This window comes from Sus scrofa, chromosome 14, assembly GCF_054392235.1.
Source record: "Sus scrofa isolate SSC_HxYL_T2T_F1_AM1 chromosome 14, Sscrofa_HxYL_maternal_Yorkshire_Landrace_v2.0, whole genome shotgun sequence".
Classification (NCBI taxonomy): domain Eukaryota; kingdom Metazoa; phylum Chordata; class Mammalia; order Artiodactyla; family Suidae; genus Sus; species Sus scrofa.
Genome location: NC_139396.1, coordinates 95,236,316 through 95,252,575, shown reverse-complemented (window position 1 = coordinate 95,252,575; position 16,260 = coordinate 95,236,316). Strand labels below are relative to the sequence as shown.

At 47.9% G+C, this 16,260-nt stretch overlaps 1 protein-coding gene across 1 annotated transcript in view; it reads right to left on the bottom strand.

Moving 5' to 3' along the window:
- Positions 1 to 16,260, bottom strand: part of MACROH2A2 (macroH2A.2 histone) — a 52,033-nt gene that overhangs the window by 2,005 nt on the left and 33,768 nt on the right. The window contains exons 4-8 of the mRNA XM_021073865.2: positions 15,041 to 15,238; positions 13,517 to 13,627; positions 11,965 to 12,064; positions 6,737 to 6,826; positions 568 to 742 (exon numbers count right to left, since the gene is read on the bottom strand). Of these exons, the coding sequence (XP_020929524.1) occupies positions 568 to 742; positions 6,737 to 6,826; positions 11,965 to 12,064; positions 13,517 to 13,627; positions 15,041 to 15,238 (674 nt within the window). The remainder of the gene's footprint in view (positions 1 to 567; positions 743 to 6,736; positions 6,827 to 11,964; positions 12,065 to 13,516; positions 13,628 to 15,040; positions 15,239 to 16,260) is intronic.

Here is a 16,260-nt window from a genome sequence, read left to right as displayed (position 1 = left end):
ATTTACTGAAATGCTGCTCCGGAGCCCAGTTGGGGTCTGTGGCAATTAGAACCATCATTTCTCCTACCCGCTAAGAGCAATCCCTTGCCGAGAGCCTTTCATTTCTCTGGGTGTGCTTGTCAGAGCCTCAGCCTCAGGGCTCTCCCAGCCCCAAAGCAGCACCAGAATCCTCTGGGGATTCTGAGATTTGCATCTTGACCCGGTGGGCTCAGTGCTGTTGGTCTGTGGACCACAGTATCAGAAGCAAGCGCCTTCCAGCCTGGTGTTTCTGATCCTGTGTCTGGATGGGGACAGCTGGCGGGGAACGTGGGCTTCCTAGACAGCAGGCTCTCCAAAAAGAGCTCTGCCCCCTGCTCCGCCCAGAAGCTGCCTTTCTCTGGGTTCTGAAGGATGGAAAACTGGGTTTCTTCTTAGCCAACGTGTTTGGCTGCACTGGCAGCCTTCAGTCATGTCCCCTGGGATGGTCAGGCTGGATGTGACCAAGTAGGGGAGCCCTTGGCCCCCAGGGAGAAGGCTGGATGAAAGGACCCAGCCCCCCTGCCGCCTGCCTGGAGGAGGGCACCTTACCTGCCGCTGGGGAAGGGTGGGAACGCCACTGACTTCAGCTTCTTGTCCTCTGCTGCCGACAGGCAGTTTTTGATGGTCTCTTCCAGCTGTTCTTCACATTTGTCAGAGCCCCACTGAGGGATGTGACAGTGGATGACGAACTTGGCTGCAAGTCCGCTGGATTGGCTGACGGCCGCTGGGACACGAGAGAGAAATGCTGCAGATTATTCCTACCTGTTGACCTTAAGCCAGGGGGTTAGGCTGACCCTCCTGTGTCCCTCTTCGGAGAGCAGGAGCCAGGTCAGAATTGCTTTTGACAGTTTTGACAAGCTTCGGATAAACCTGTTTAAAGCTGATGTGACAGCATGTCCCCGACTTCCACAGTCTGCCTTCTGCTCACAGGTTAGGCTACTCCTAATCAAAGGTACACTTTGGAATCATCTCTGGTCGTTGTGGCAGCTGGGGAATGGCCTCCCCCGATGTCTGCATCCACACCCTGTGAATGTGACCTTCCATGGCAAAAGGGACTTTGCTGATGTGATTGATTGCATGAAGCAGTGTGTGGGGGGGAGACTATCCAGGCGAGCCCTAAATGTCATCACACACGGGCCCTAATAAGAGGGAGGCAGGGAGGTCAAAGGCAGGAGAAGGCACTGTGGATGGAGCAGAGGTTGGAATGATGGGTCTAGGAGCCAAGCAGTGTAGCAGCCCAGAAGCTGGAACAGGTAAGGAACCAGCCCTGCCAGCGCCCTGATTTTAGTTTCTCAAGACTCATTGTGTCATTTGATGCCACCAAGTTTATGCTCATTTGTTATAGCAGTGACTAAAAGCTACTATAAAGGGCTTTATTTTTTTTTTTTTTAGGGTCTCACCCCTGGCATATGGAAGTTCCCCAGGCTAGGGGTTGAATCGGACCTGCAGCCGCTGACCTGTGCCACAGCCACAGCCACACCAGATCCTTAACCCACTGAGTGAGGCCAGGGATCAAACCCGCATCCTCATATCCTCATGGATCCTAGGTGGGTTCGTCAACTGCTGAGCCATGAAGGGAACTCTCTCTCTCTCCTTTTTTTTACTACCACCTACTATAAATGCTTTTAGAAAAAGCCCTCCTCTCTCGTCCCCTCTGAGATCCTGACTGATGCAGACTCCATGCTTGGCGATTTTAGGCCCCTCCATCCACTGAGATGTGCTCTAGGAGGTCGTACACCTCCTTGGACAGAGATTATTTTTTGATCATCTCTACATACCTGAGGAGCCTGTAGGGAGCAGTGTTCAAAATGGGTTGTGAAATTGGATCATGCCCATCCTGTCTCCTGATTTCAGTTGGCACTCCCTACTTTTATTCTTTACTTCCCCAAACCTATTTCCTTCCCATCAGTGACAGTGCTGGTAACGAGGAACTCCAGATAAGTCTCAGTGGCTGTCAATACCTGGAGGGGTGGTTGGGTCTGATCCACTGGCCACTCTCTGGCCCCTTGTGGCATCTGTGGCTGCAGCCCCTAAACTACCCACCTTGTGGAGCAGGGGCTCTGTGCCACTCAAGAAGCCAGGTGGCAAAGGTCCCCAGCCCTCCCAAAGTGGCCAGCCTCTGGGATCCTGGGGGAGTTTGGGCAGGCCAGGGCTGCTAGGGGAGCATTTGTAACAAATGGGGCTCCGCCATGTACTAGAACAGTGTGTGGGGTTGGTTTGAAAGACTTATTTGAAATATATTATGCCTGCTGGATATGTGAGCAGTTTCCTAGTGATGTCCACAGTGTTGGAGAGGCTGTGACAGCACAGGCCAGGCTTGGTGGAGACAAATGCAAGGGACACCCCGCCTGACAGCTATGGCTATCATCTACAGCTTGCCTTCCCAGTGCCTAGCTGGTGCCAACCATCTGATTAGTGATGAGTGAGTGAAGGCATCAGCCAACCTAAATACTAAGGAGGCAGCGGGCAAGACTGGTTGACTCTATGACCATGTACATTTGTACACTGGAAGCAGAATGTCCCTTTGCCTTGTTCCAAGAGAACAGTGGGGGCTAAAGCCAGTATCCTGGGGACTGGCCTCGCTTGCTTAGGGTAATTTCCCTGTTGCCTTTACTGTTCTCCAAACCAGAGAGATACTGGCTCTTTACAAACTGGGTTGACTTATTTTATGTGTATTTAAAATACAACCATGTTGGAATTCCTGTCATAGCTCAGTGGTAACGAATCATTGGACTAGTATCCATGAGGATGTGGGTTCAATCCCTGGCCTCGCTCAGTGGGTTAAGGATCCAGCGTTGCTGCAGCTTCAGCTCCTATTCAACCCCTAGCCTGGGAACTTCCATATGCCCTAAAAAAAAAAAAAAAAAAAAAGACAAACAACAAAGACAAAAACAATCATGTTATCAGCTGAATGGTGCTCTATTTAAAAAAATTTTTTAAAAGCTTTATTTAATTTAATTTATTTTTTAAATTTTTTGGTCTTTTTTGTCTTTTTAGGGCCGCACCTGTGGCATATGGAGGTTCCCAGGCTAGGGGATGAATGGGAGCTGTAGCTGTCAGCCTACACCACAGTCACAGCCACACGGGATCCGAGCCACATCTGTGACCTACACCACAGCTCACGGCAACGACAGATCCCCGACCTACTGACGGAGGCCAGGGATGGAACCCGCATCCTCATGGATACTAGTCGGGTTTGTTAACCACCGAGGCATGATGGGAACTCCTGAATGGTGCTCTTTTAAATGTAAAGTCATTTAAAATAAGAGGAATAGACTCCTAACAGCAGTGTTAAGTCAAATATTTATAAAAGAAAAAAATGGCACGCTTTCTCATCCTTCTGACGCCCCCTATTTACACTAGATTTTGAAGGTAGCCCATGACACCCATGGTAGCATGTCAGCCTAAAACAAAGTATTTCCATGACAACTGGAAATGTAAAACTTGGCCTGTAGTGGTAACAATTTGTAGTGTTCTCTAGAAGTGCCAAGGTCAAGGTCAAGTGAACTTGGGGCTTGGGACACTGATAGTCGGTAGCAGCAGCTACTAATACTCTTTATCTGATGTGATGTCACCACACTGTGAGGATGGCAGTGCGGCTGCAAGGACCCTCTAGAACCTTCCCTCAGGCAAACACAACTCCTTCTCAGAGTCCTCACAGTCAAGGGGACTCCGGGGTGGCCCCTTGTCCTGCTGGGAAGTTGCAGCTGCTAATCCTTGGTCTCCCTTGGTCACCGTGCTTTTCCTCCTGCCTCAGTTTCCTGCAATGGTCTCTCTTCTTCTTGCCTGGGCCTGGTGCTCTTTTTTCTGCTGCCCAAGGTGCTCAGCTCTGGCTCCTAAGCAACCATCTGCAAACCAGTCTTGTCCTCAGCTCTCACTAACTGCTTACCAGTAACTTTGCTAGCGCCCCAGGTCTGGTGAAATCATCTCTCTCTCCCAAGGCCCTATTCCCCTCCCTCCATCTCTGTCACCAGCACCACCTGTTGGTCTTCCTCTGACTTGTGTCATTCCAGGCCCGTCTGCCTCATTGCCACCGCCACCTCCCACAAATGTCCCAGTCAGCTGTGGGCCTGGATCAAGCTGGACTCTTCCAGAAAGAAGTTGCATTTGCTTCTATGTCACCTAGGGACCCTATCATACTCTGATCACATCCCACTAACTTCCCTGCTTGAGGTTTTTGGGCCACACTGGATTCAGCTGCAAATCTATAGGAGTACCAGGGTGTGGCTCAAACTCCCTAGTGAGGTTTTATTCCCTCTCGGTCTAACCAATGCCAAGGTCTAGGCTGGCACTTGCTGCCCTTTCTGCACGGTGGGTTCATGTCTTGACCTGATGTGTCCTGGATTTTATGTGGGGTCTCCTATTGGACATTCCGACTTGGAAATTTATTCTTTCTTAAAATAGGGGCATATCTTACAACCGATGGTATTTTCCAACTAAATGAAATATGATGTTAGACCCTGATAAACTGTCTCCCCTTGTCCAGACTCACCCTCACCAACCCTTCTTCCCAGGGAGCTACTGGTGATTAGCCCTGGTCCAGAGGTATGCAGACCTAACAGATTTGCCCCAATTTCTAAGCTCAGGCTTGTTTCCTGCAGCCCTCCTCTCCTTCCTTCTGGATTCTCTTCCATTTCTCCCAGTGATCCTGCTTCTCTGTGGTCCTTTCAGCAAGGATCTGTGGACTTCTGACTCAACTTTTGCGAAATCCTGTATGTTTCTCTTTTTAGGGCTGCACCCATGGCATATGGAGGTTCCCAGGCTAGAGGTCAAATGGGAGCTGCAGCAGCTGGCTTACACCACAACCATAGTAACACAGAGCCAAGCCAAGTTTTTGACCTACACCACAGCTCACGGCAAAGTCGGATCCTTAACCCACTGAGCGAGGCCAGGGATGGAACCTGTGTCCTCATGGATTCTAGTCAGATTTGTTTCCACTGAGCCACTACAGGAACTCCTGAAATCCTGTATCTTTCATCCTCTTTGGAGCCACCCCAACTTCTCCAAGTAGAGAACCTGGCTCTCCCTCTGTGCTCCACTTGTGTGTCTGTCTCTCCTCCTAGACTGTCCAGGGCTTGAGGGCAGGGATAGGTTGTTTTTTTTCTTTTCGTCTTTTTAGGGCTGCACCTGCGGCATATGGAGGTTCCCAGGCTAGGGGTCTAATCAGAGCTGTAGCTGCTTGCCTACACCACAGCCACAGCAACGCAGGATCCAAGCCACATCTGTGACCTACACCACAGCTCACGGCAGCGCCGGATCCTTAACCCACTGAGCGAGGCCAGGGATCGAACCTGCAACCTCATGGTTCCTAGTCGGATTTGTTTCTGCTGTGACACGACATGATGGGAACTCCCAAGGGTAGGTTTTAATTGTCTCTGAAGCCCCAGAATGAGGACAGCACTTGGCACCAACTTCACTGGTCACTGGAGGTGGTGTGCATGGGACATGGATCTGGAGTTGGGTCCACCGGTCAAAAAGTTATCCAGTATCCTCAAAAAGAAAAGGAGTTCCCACTGTGGCTCAGTGGTAACAAACCCGACAAGTATCCATGAGGACACGGGTTTGATCCCTGACCTTGCTCAGGGGGTTAAGGATCTGGTGCTGCCGTGAGCTGTAGTGTAGGTCACAGAAACAGCTCAGATCTGACGTTGCTACGGCTGTGGCACAGGCTGGTGGCTACAGCTTCAATTTGACCCCTAGCCTGGGAACCTCCATAGGCCAAGGGTACGGCCCTAAAAAAAGAAAAAGAAAGAAGCGTTCAAATGAACACCTATACCAGCGCAACACTATTTACAAAAGCCAAAGTGGAAACAACGGAAGTGATGACCGAAAAAACCAATGGAATAGTATTCAGCCGCAAAAAGGAATAAGGCACTGTTGGCGGCCACAACATGGATGAACCTTGAAAATGTTTTAAGGGAAAGAAGCCAGACACAAAAGCTCATGTAGTACATGATTCCATCTATATGAAATATCCATAAGAGGCAAGTCCATAGAAAGAGAAGGCAGACTGGTGGTTGCCAGGGGCTTGGGGAAGGAAGTGACTATTTAACAGGTGTGGCATTTCCGCTGCAAGTGATAAAAAGTTCTGGTGATGGGAGCTCCTGTCATGGCTCAGTGGAAACGAACCTGACTAGCATCCATGAGGACGCAGGTTCGATCCTTGGCCTCGCTCAGTGCGTTAAGGATCCGGTGTTGCCGTGAGCTGTGGTGTAGGTTGCAGACATGGCTCAGATCCCCTGTTGCTGTGGTTGTGGCGTAGGCCAGCAGCTGCAGGTCTGATTTGACCCCTAGCCTGGGAACTTCCAAATGCCTCGGGTGTGGCCCTAAAAAGACGAAGAAAAAAAAAAAAAAAAGAAAAAGAAAAAGAAAAAGAAAAGTTCTGGTGATGGAGGAACAACATGGAGTGTGCTTAATGTCACTGAACTGTACACATTTAAAGTTTACAGTAGTAGATTTTGCCATGTGTATTTTACTGCCGTAGTTCTAGACCATTTGGGGGTAAGCTGATACAAATTGGCTTGAACTATCCAGACACTTTAAAGTCCCCAAAGTGGATGAAATGATCTTCACGGGCATGCTCAAATTATCTGAGAGATGCTAAATAGCTTCCTGATTGTCTATTTTTCTGTGCAAACTGAATGGGCCCTTGTTGCACGCCAGCCTGGAGGGGAAGGCGGAGAGGCAGTGCCGGACCCACCGCCGATTCTACACCTACCTTCAGCTACTTCCAAAGGGCCCTGGGACTTGCGAAGCTCCTTTACCGTTTCCAAGAACTCTTTGCCTCCAGCCTTTTCCAAGGCTTTACCTGTGAAAGAGAACAATGGAAAGCCATGGTGGTTGCTCTTTTCAAAGTCATTAGTGATACACACTGACATATTTTTACCAGGTCTTTAAAAAAAAAATGCTTAGGAAGTAGGAATCAAGCTTTGCAAATGAAACCGATTGCCAGGGGTCTCTGGTGGCAGGGTCCCTGGGCTTCTGTCCAGCGGGACTTAGGTGCTGGCAAAGTCTGTTTCTAAAAGAACTATTCAATACTTTATTTAATAATGTTTCTAATGTATCATAGGAGTTACCTCCCCAAAATGTGACTCACAACTGGATGGAAAGAGTTTTTGGGAAATGTGGCAATGTTGTGTGTCTGTGTATATATCACATTATAAGTCAGATCCGAAGGGATTTGCCTTTGTGGAATTTGAAACAAAAGCACAAACAGCAAAAGCTAGTGAGGCAGGTCCAGAACCTTTAATCAGAACATGGAAAAGGAACCGAAGTAGCTCTGAAGCTGGAGAGTGACTCCCAAGTCAAAAATTTTAAAAATGGCTCAGAAAGACAACAAAAAAAGAAGCTTCAGAAGTTTACAAAATTTGTACAAAAGTTTATGTACATAAGTGACTTTATGGTTATGACTTTAAGGTTAGGGTTAGATAAGTAAGGTTTTTTTTTTTTCCCTTGACTTATGTCTTTCTTTTGTTAATTAAAGTGTAGTTGATTTACAATGTTGTGCAGATTTCTGCTGTATAGCAAAATGATCAGTTATACCCCCCCCACACGCACACATAAACACTTTTTAAAAATATTCCTTTCCATCATGGTCTATCCCAGGACTTACATCTTTATTTTAATTAATTAATTAATTAATATATTTACGTATTGCTTTTTTAGGGCCACATCTGAGGCATATGGAAATTCCCAGGCTAGGGGTCAAATCGGAGCTACAGCTGCCGGCCTACACCACAGCCATAGCAATGCCAGATCCGAGCCATGTCTGCAACCTACACTACAGCTTATGGCAATGCCAGATCCTTAACCCACTGAGCAAGGCCAGGGATCGAACCCGCATCCTCATGGATACTAGTCAGATCATTTCCATTGTGCCACAAGGGGAACTCCCGTCTTTATTTCTTAATTTGATATTTAATTTAAAATTAGAAGTCTCTACTGAAGAGGGAAAGGATACTGGAGATTTAAAAGACAGATCCCAGAGTTCCCGATGTGGCTCAGGGGTTAACGAATCGACTAGGAACCATGAGATTGCGGGTTCGATCCCTGGCCTCGCTCAGTGGGTTAAGGATCCGGCGTTGCCGTGAGCTGTGGCGTTGGTTGCAGACGCGGCTCGGATCCCGAGTTGCTGTGGCTGTGGCCTAGGCCGGCAACTACAGCTCTGATTAGACCCCTAGCCTGGGAACCTCCATGTGCCGCAGGTGCGGCTCTAGAAAATACCAAAAAAACCCCCCAAAAACCAAAAACAGATCTTTTAAAAAAAATGAGGCTCCAGCGTTCTGATCTCTAGATTCGGTACCCATGTTGTGTTGGTTAAATTCAGTGTCTTGATTTTTTTAATCTTTTAAAAAAATGAGGCTCCAGTGCTCTGATCTCTAGATTCGGTACCCATGTTGTGTTGGTTAAATTCAGTGTCTTGATTTTTTTAATCTTCTTTTTTTTGGCCACCACTCAGCATATGGAGTTCTCGGGCCAGGGGTCAGATCCAAGCCACAGCTGCAACCCACGAAACAGCTGCTACAACACCTTAACCCACTGTGCCGGCCCTCCAGAGATGCCGCTGATCCAGTTGCACCCCAGCGGGAACTCCCAGTGTCTTAATTGATGGCAGCACCCCACACTTGGGGGGCATCTCTCAGACCCTGCACCTACCTCTTGTCATCTGCTCCTAAGTCTGGTCCCAGAGCCACCCTTGGGGATGCAGCCACAACGAGGGGCCCAGGCCCCAGGTGACAGATGGCTAGGCAGTAACCTCTGGGTGGAGCTCTGGGGTCCTGTCCCCATCTCACAACCTGTATGTTGTGAGTCCCCAGGGCCAAAGGACAGACACAAGCCCGGGCAGCCTGTGATCTTGTTTCCCCAACTTGAGCCTCAGTTTTCAATGGAAAACGCAGAGCTTCTGACAAGCTAATCTCCCAGGACTTTTCTGCTGGGAAATCCCTCAGGTCTTTGATGTTAGGACAATTCTCCTCTCAATATTTCAGGGTTGTGTTTCTACAGAGGCCAAGTGGAAGCCCTAGGAGGTGGCAAGACTCCATCTCTGGCCCAGCGGGAAACCCTCCTATGTGCACTGGGAGATTCTCCTGCCCCTGAGCTGACCTGTGGGTGTTTTGTCCAGATGAGGGTGACTGCTGCTCTCGGGTGGTAGATGAGGTATTTGCCTTCATGGATTTTCTTTTTTTTTTTTTTATCTTTTCTTTTAAATTTATTTTTATTAAATTTTTTTTTTTTGGTTGTTTTAGGGCCATACTCTCAGCATATGGAGGTTCACAGGCTAGGGGTCTAATCGGAGCTACAGCTGCCGGCCTACACCACAGCCATGGCAACATGGGATCTGAGCCGCATCTGCGACCTACACCACAGCTCACGGCAACACCGGATCCTTAATCCACTGAGCAAGGCCAGGGATTGAACCTGTGTCCTCTTGGATACTAGTTGGGTTCATTTCCACTGAGCCACGATGGGAACTCCTAAATTTTTTTTAGTAAATTATAGCTGATTTACAATGGTCCTTCAATTATGGATTTTCGTCTTTGAATGAATTTGGTGAACTGGAAGTCTGCGGCAAGTCTCAGCTCTCTCTCTCTTTGTGGTTATTATTATTATTGTTGCTGTTATTAATACTCAGTTCAGAAGCCTCCCTAGAGGCAGAGAGAAGCAGCTTCCCCACTGCACACTCATACCAGGAGGATGGAATCTACAGAGCCAGACTGCGAGAAACTCTCTAGCACAAATGATCCAGCTTCCTCAACAAATAAACTGCTAAGAAAAAAAAAGAGAGATAGGTGAAGGGGTAACAAATGGGCTATAGGAGACTTATCAAAAAACCGTAAGGGGTAGACTTATTGGAGCCTGAATCAAATACACACATTTTTAAAAAAATTGACATTTGTGACACAATTGGAACTTGAACACTAACTGGATATTTGATGATAATAAGTTCATATTTTTAGTTGCGATAATGTTATTATGGTTACGTTGCTTAAAAAATAGCCCTTGCCAGAGTTCCCATTATAGCTCAGAGGTTAAGAACCTGACTAGTGGGAGTTCCCATCATGCTCAGCGGAAACGAATGACTAGCATCCATGATTACACAGGTTCGATTCCTGGTCTCACTCAGTGGGTTAGGGATCCAGCATTGCTGTGAACTGTGGTGTAGGTTGCAGATGCAGCTCGGATCTGGCATTGCTGTGGCTGTGGTGTAGGCCGGCAGCTCCGATTTGATCCCCTAGCATGGGAACTTCCATATGCCACAAGTGCGGCTCTAAAAAAAAAAAAAAAAAACCTGAGGATGATGGTTTGATCCCTGGTCTCACTCAGTGGGTTAAGGATCCAGCATTGTCACTGTTGTGGCGTGAGTTCTATCCCTGGTCTGGGAACGTCCACATGCCCCTGGCCGTGGCCAAAAAAAAGGTAAAAAACTTTAAAAGATAGACTTGTTTTGTTTGTGAGAAGCTAGGACACACTTCGATACAGAGCTCAAGATTAAGGTCACTAAGGGAAGTCTTTCCACACAGCGGGAGTTGAGGGCAGTTGGTAGGGCCTGGGCTGGATTTGAAGAGTAGAGGAGTTTTCTCTGTAACACTGTTCTATGCCTCCCCGCCCCCACCCCCGAAGTGCTGTCCTCTCTCCTTTTCAGCAAAGCAAGTGGCCTCTGATGCCAAGAGGGAAACGTAAGTGAGCCCGGCAGCCTGGGGCCCTGGCTGCGCTGCTAGTATCCACCCCGTATTGCCTACCTCGGGAGCAAGTCTTGAATTCCGGCACAAAGCCTTTTCTTTACTCGTTTCAGTTTTTTTTTTCTTTTCTTTTTTTTTTTTTTTGGTCTTTTTGCCTTTTCTAGGGCTGCTCCCGCGGCATATGGAGGTTCCCAGGCTAGGGATCTAATCAGAGCTGTAGCTGCTGGCCTAGGCCACAGCCACAGCAACTCGGAATCTGAGCCGTGTCTGCAACCAACACCACAGCTCACGGCAATGCCAGATCCTTAACCCACTGAGCAAGGCCAGGGATCGAACCTGCAACCTCATGGTCCCTGGTCGGATTCATTAACCACTGAGTCACGACGGGAACTCCAGCTCACTTCAGTTTTGTAAAATTGGATAAGATGGGGACCATTTAGTCACCAAGAGCTCATACCCTCCCAGGTTCCTCCACTGAGCCTGGTGTTGGCTCCCCCCTCAACCCCTCGTGGGACAGGTGGCAATCCAGGTGAAAGACCTCCGCATAGAGCCTGATAGACACCGAACTTGTTCCAGATATGCATTTCCTTTTCATCAATGATATTCTCAATATTTAAGCTCAAAATGTATGTAGAGTTTTACCCAAAACATATACAGCAATGTTTATAATAACCCTAATTATAGCCCGGATTGCCCAAATGCCACCAGTGGTAGAATGGACCAATAAACTGCATTATAGACCTACCAATGGAATATTAGATAGTAAAGATAATGAATGAACTGCAGTCATACAAAACAACATGGATGGATTCCACGAATACAAAGTTGAGTGAAAGGAGCCAGACGCAAAAGAAGACATACTGTGTGATTTCATTTATATAAAATCCAGAACAGGTGACATCCCTCTATGCCATTACAAGACAGGATAGTGGTTATTCTTGGAGGGAAAGGGGACCAGGAGAGGGATGTGGGGGACTTGTGGGGTTCTGGTCCTACAACTTTGTTCACTGGGAGAAAAACGAATCAAGCTGTGCTCTAGCGATCTGTTTCTGAATAATATATCAATAAAAAAACTTCCAAAATATATGCATATTTAAAACAAAATTAGTTTTTCTCTAGGAATGCTGGTCCATTACACACAAAGGCAGAGTCCGATGGACTGGGTCTGCCAAGGGGGCAACATCCAGGTGGACAATGAGTTCGTCACGAGAATTTGGCAGAAGCGTTCCTGTTCTATGGCACCTCTTCCAAAATCTCAGCACCTTACCTATATCTTCCTTGAGGTCAATTTCGGCTGTGGTTGGGTGGACAATGCCCTCCACTCTCATGGAGCCAATATGGCTGATGTCACTCTGGGTCAAGGACAGCTGCATTAGGAAGAGAAGACGGAGAGTGTGGGGGAGATCAGGTCCCATGGGACACCTTCATGTTTTATCTCACATCTATGTATTCTCTCAATTACTTACACTGACTGTCAACAGAAAGGGCTGTACGCGGAGCGACCCTCTCAAGTTTCCCAGCTGTGTGGTTTCTAAGAGGCTCTTTTGAGCTCAGTGGATTGGATGTTCGCTCTGAGGCTAGCAGCCTGCAACAAATCTGCCTGCCCTTCTGGAAGCAGGACCGGGGCACCCCCCCCCGGGGCACCCCCCGGGGCACCCCCCCCACCCCCCCATCCTCCTTTCCTGATAGCTGATGCCTTCGTTTCCCATCCGGGTGGCTTTAGTGTTTGGTGTCATATTCTCTTAGTAGCTCCTGCAGGAAGCTACCCCAGTTCCCTGTATTCTTCCCAGAACAGCACAGACCGCCTGGAACTGGGGTGCATAGCAAACCACTTCGCTCGAGAGAAGCAGTAGGCTCTGGGATTCTGATCTGCCTATGTCTGGCTACCTTGCCTTTTGGGGATCACATTCCTGGGGCTACCCTTGTGGAATGCTGCCCTGTGTGTTCATAGCCGAGCGGCAAGGAAGACATTCTCCATCGTCTCCCCATGGGAGCTAGAACTTGGGGCTCCCCTGGATAAGTGAGAGAAAGCTAATTATCCTGTAACCAGGGACAGCCCCCGGAGCTGACATAAATCCCACCTCTTTGCTTCCCTGCTTTCATCAGTGATGAATTAGGAACCTGCCACGTTTATGCTCTGCTCAAAACAGGCTCTTCCCAATCGCTTCCACGGAGGTTCGCAGCGTCAGGCCGCAAACATTCGCTCCCTGAGATATGATTAACTGACTGTTTCCGCATGTATCTTATTTCAGCCCCAGCTGACTTGGTAGATAAATTGTCTGTTATGCTGGTGGGAATGAATTATTTGCATGTCTGGCCAGGCTGCTGTTGGGCTGTGAAAGACTGTTCAAATGAATAACCCTGTTTGTTTTCTTGCTGCAGCCTAGAAAGGCAAGCAGACTGAATTATTGGCAAATAATTCATCGCTAACACCAGGGATATTTGAGGAACCTATCTTTCTGTTTTCTTTCTTGGATCAACTACATCATACCATGTGAAGCAGGCTGGTCGAGGAAGTCAGCTATGGATCTTTTGGTGAGCACAGAGCTAACCGGGGCATGGGGACCAGACAGCTCTACGACGTGTACCTCGGGCTGACCAGTGCCAGCAGGAACACATCTCAGCACTAAAGGCTCGCTTAGCCTCACCATGCAGACACTGCCATAGCTCTTTACTTTAAACATGAATAATTCAAGACCGGAGTCAAAGTCGTCTTAGGGGAAGAGCAGATGAGTGAAGGAAGCATCATTACTTGTAAACAGTAGGTTATAAAAATGCAACAGTGTTTTATTACAGCACATTACCATTCTCTTCATTACCTTCTGCCCTAGAACAAGGCTTTTAGAAGACAGAATGGTGAATCCATCCCCTGGCCCATCTTCAGAGGTGGAATTTGAAGTTCCTTCTTTATCACTGTCCTTTGGTTTGGACTGTTGGTAGAAGTTAGAATGAGAGATGAGAAATAATCCAGAAGCCCTAAGTGGATTTCTTTCTTTCTTTCTTTCTTTTTTTTTAGGGCCACACCCATGGCATATGGAAGTTCCCAGGCTAGGGGTCGAATCGGAGCTATAGCTGCTTACACCACAGCCACAGCAATGCCGGATCTGAGCCATGTCTGCGATCTACACCACAGCTCACAGCAATGCTGGATCTTTAACCCACTGAGCAAGGCCAGGGATGGAATCTGTGTCCTTATGGATACTAGTCAGATTCGTTTTCCACTGAGCCACGACGGGAACACCCCAAAGCGGCTTTCTTAATTATTAAGTCCTTCCCATGGCTACCATGAAAGGCAGCAGTCAAGTGTTTTGTTCTCCTCTTCTCGAGAGGGGAAGCAAGGGAGAGCGATATGAGGAAAAGAAAAGGACACCCCAAGAGATAAAGTGTAGGAGTTCCCACTGTGGTGCAATGGGATCGGCGGTGTCTCTGCAGGGCCAGGACACAGGTTCAAGCTCTGGACCCTGTGCAGTGGGTTAAAGCAACCACGGCTTGGATCTGATCCCTGGCCTGGGAACCCCATGTGCCGCGGGGTGGCCACAAAAGAAAAAAGCATGTTCAAGGGGTTCACGTGCACCCAGAGTCCTCACTCAAACCTGGACTTGCTCTTTTCAAAGCCTGTGGCTTCTGATGATAAGCCAAGTGGGTTCATTCAGAGCACATTATTCAACTGCCCCTCTCCCCAGGAGTCCCTTGGGCACCGCAGCCAAGGAATGAACTCTTATGTCATTTTTTGTGCTCTTGTGTAGGTCTGTGGGATGAAAATCTGACAATCCAAAGCCATGCTGTCTTAATAGAACTTTCTTCCCTCATGGAAATGATCAATCTTTGTGCTGCTCAGTGCTGTTGAGCACTTGAAATGTGGCTGGTACAACCATGGAACTGAATTTGATTTCATTTTATTAAGTAATTAATTGTTTTTTTTTTCCTTTTTTTTTTTTTTTTTTTTTTTTTTGTCTTTTATCTTTTCAGGGCCACACCCGAGACATATGGAGGTTCCCAGCCTAGGGGTCCAATCAGAACTGCAGCTGCCCCCTATACCAGAGCCACAGCAATGCGGGGATCCAAGCCACATCTGCGACCTACACCACAGCTCATGGCAAATGCCAGATCCTTAACCCACTGAGCGAGGTGAGGGATCGAACCTGCAGCCTCACGGTTCCCAGTTGGATTCGTTTCTGCTGCGCCACGACAGGAACGCCCCCTTTACTCTTTTGCACAGACATTCTTGTCATTCTCTCCCAGCACCAAGAGGAGGCAAGGCCCCAGTCCTTCAGGCAATGCTGGCCACACCCCCCTCTTTGGATGGTTCAACTTTCCTCTTGTTCTGCGAGTCCCCGGCTCACCTTTTTGGATGACCGTGGTTTGGCGGCCTTGGACTTCTTGCCCCCTTTCTTGCCTGACGTGGCCTTTCTTCCTCTCTTCTCTGGGGGAGGGGAGAGGATAGTTTCCGACTTGCCTTTGGTCCCTCGCTTTTTCGCCAGCAGTTCAGGGTGAATTCTGGGCAGGACACCTCCGCTGGCAATGGTCACTCCTTTTAGCAGCTGAAGAGAGACAACACATGAGCTCAGACAGCAAAGAGCTTGTTGGTTCTGGATTTAATACAGTGCTAATTGTTGGCAAACCAAGTGTTAAGTCTGGTCTCTGCTTTCCAAAGAAAGTGCATAATACACGATTTAACTGGCTTTCCTGTCTCATGGGTAGGGCTTTTCTCTGTTGGTATCAAGGCCTCTCTCGATCTTGTACAGAAAGCAAAACAAGCAAAGCAAAACAAAGAAAGCAAACAGAAGTTGAAACCAGGGATGTTGCCCAGAGCTCTGAAATTTCAGACATAACAGAGGATTAAGAGCATCAGACGTGAGAGCACAGCTTGACAAAAGGAGGTTCAAAGGTTAATGCAAGGGGGACCCAGTTAACAACAGACAAGTGGCCGCCACACTCCTTTGATCATGCATTCCATCAGTAAACTATGGTTGACCAGGCATCTCTCAAATGATACCTGTTTACCTAATCGACGTGAAGAATGACACTAATACATTCTGCCATCCTACAGCTGTGCCACTCCAAGGGTGGTCTGCACAGGGCAGGTCCACCAGCTACTAGTTACCTCTTTGTGCCAACAGCACTACAGAAATCATGAGGAAGAGCCTAGTAAATTGACGGGGTCTTTGTATATCTATTGGATCTAGTAACAAAAAAAGTATAGCTTGTAGTTTTTTTAAATATTTAAAAAATTTCCAGTAATTATTATTATTATGTTTTGGCATGCAGAAGTTCCTGGGTCTGCACCACAGGGAACCTGCACCATAGCAGGGACCTGAGCCACAGCAGTGAAAAACCTCAGGTCCTTAACCCACTGAACCATCAGGGAACTCCCTCTAGTAATTACTTTTTATTGTATTTTTGGAAATTATCAGTCCATGATGGACTGGAAATAGGGATAGATTCCTTTTTTTTTTTTTTTTCCTTTTTAGGACTGCACCTGCAGGCCTACGCCACAGCCACAGCAACACCAGATGCAAGCCGCGTCTGCAACCTACACCACAGCCTGCAGCAATGCCAGATA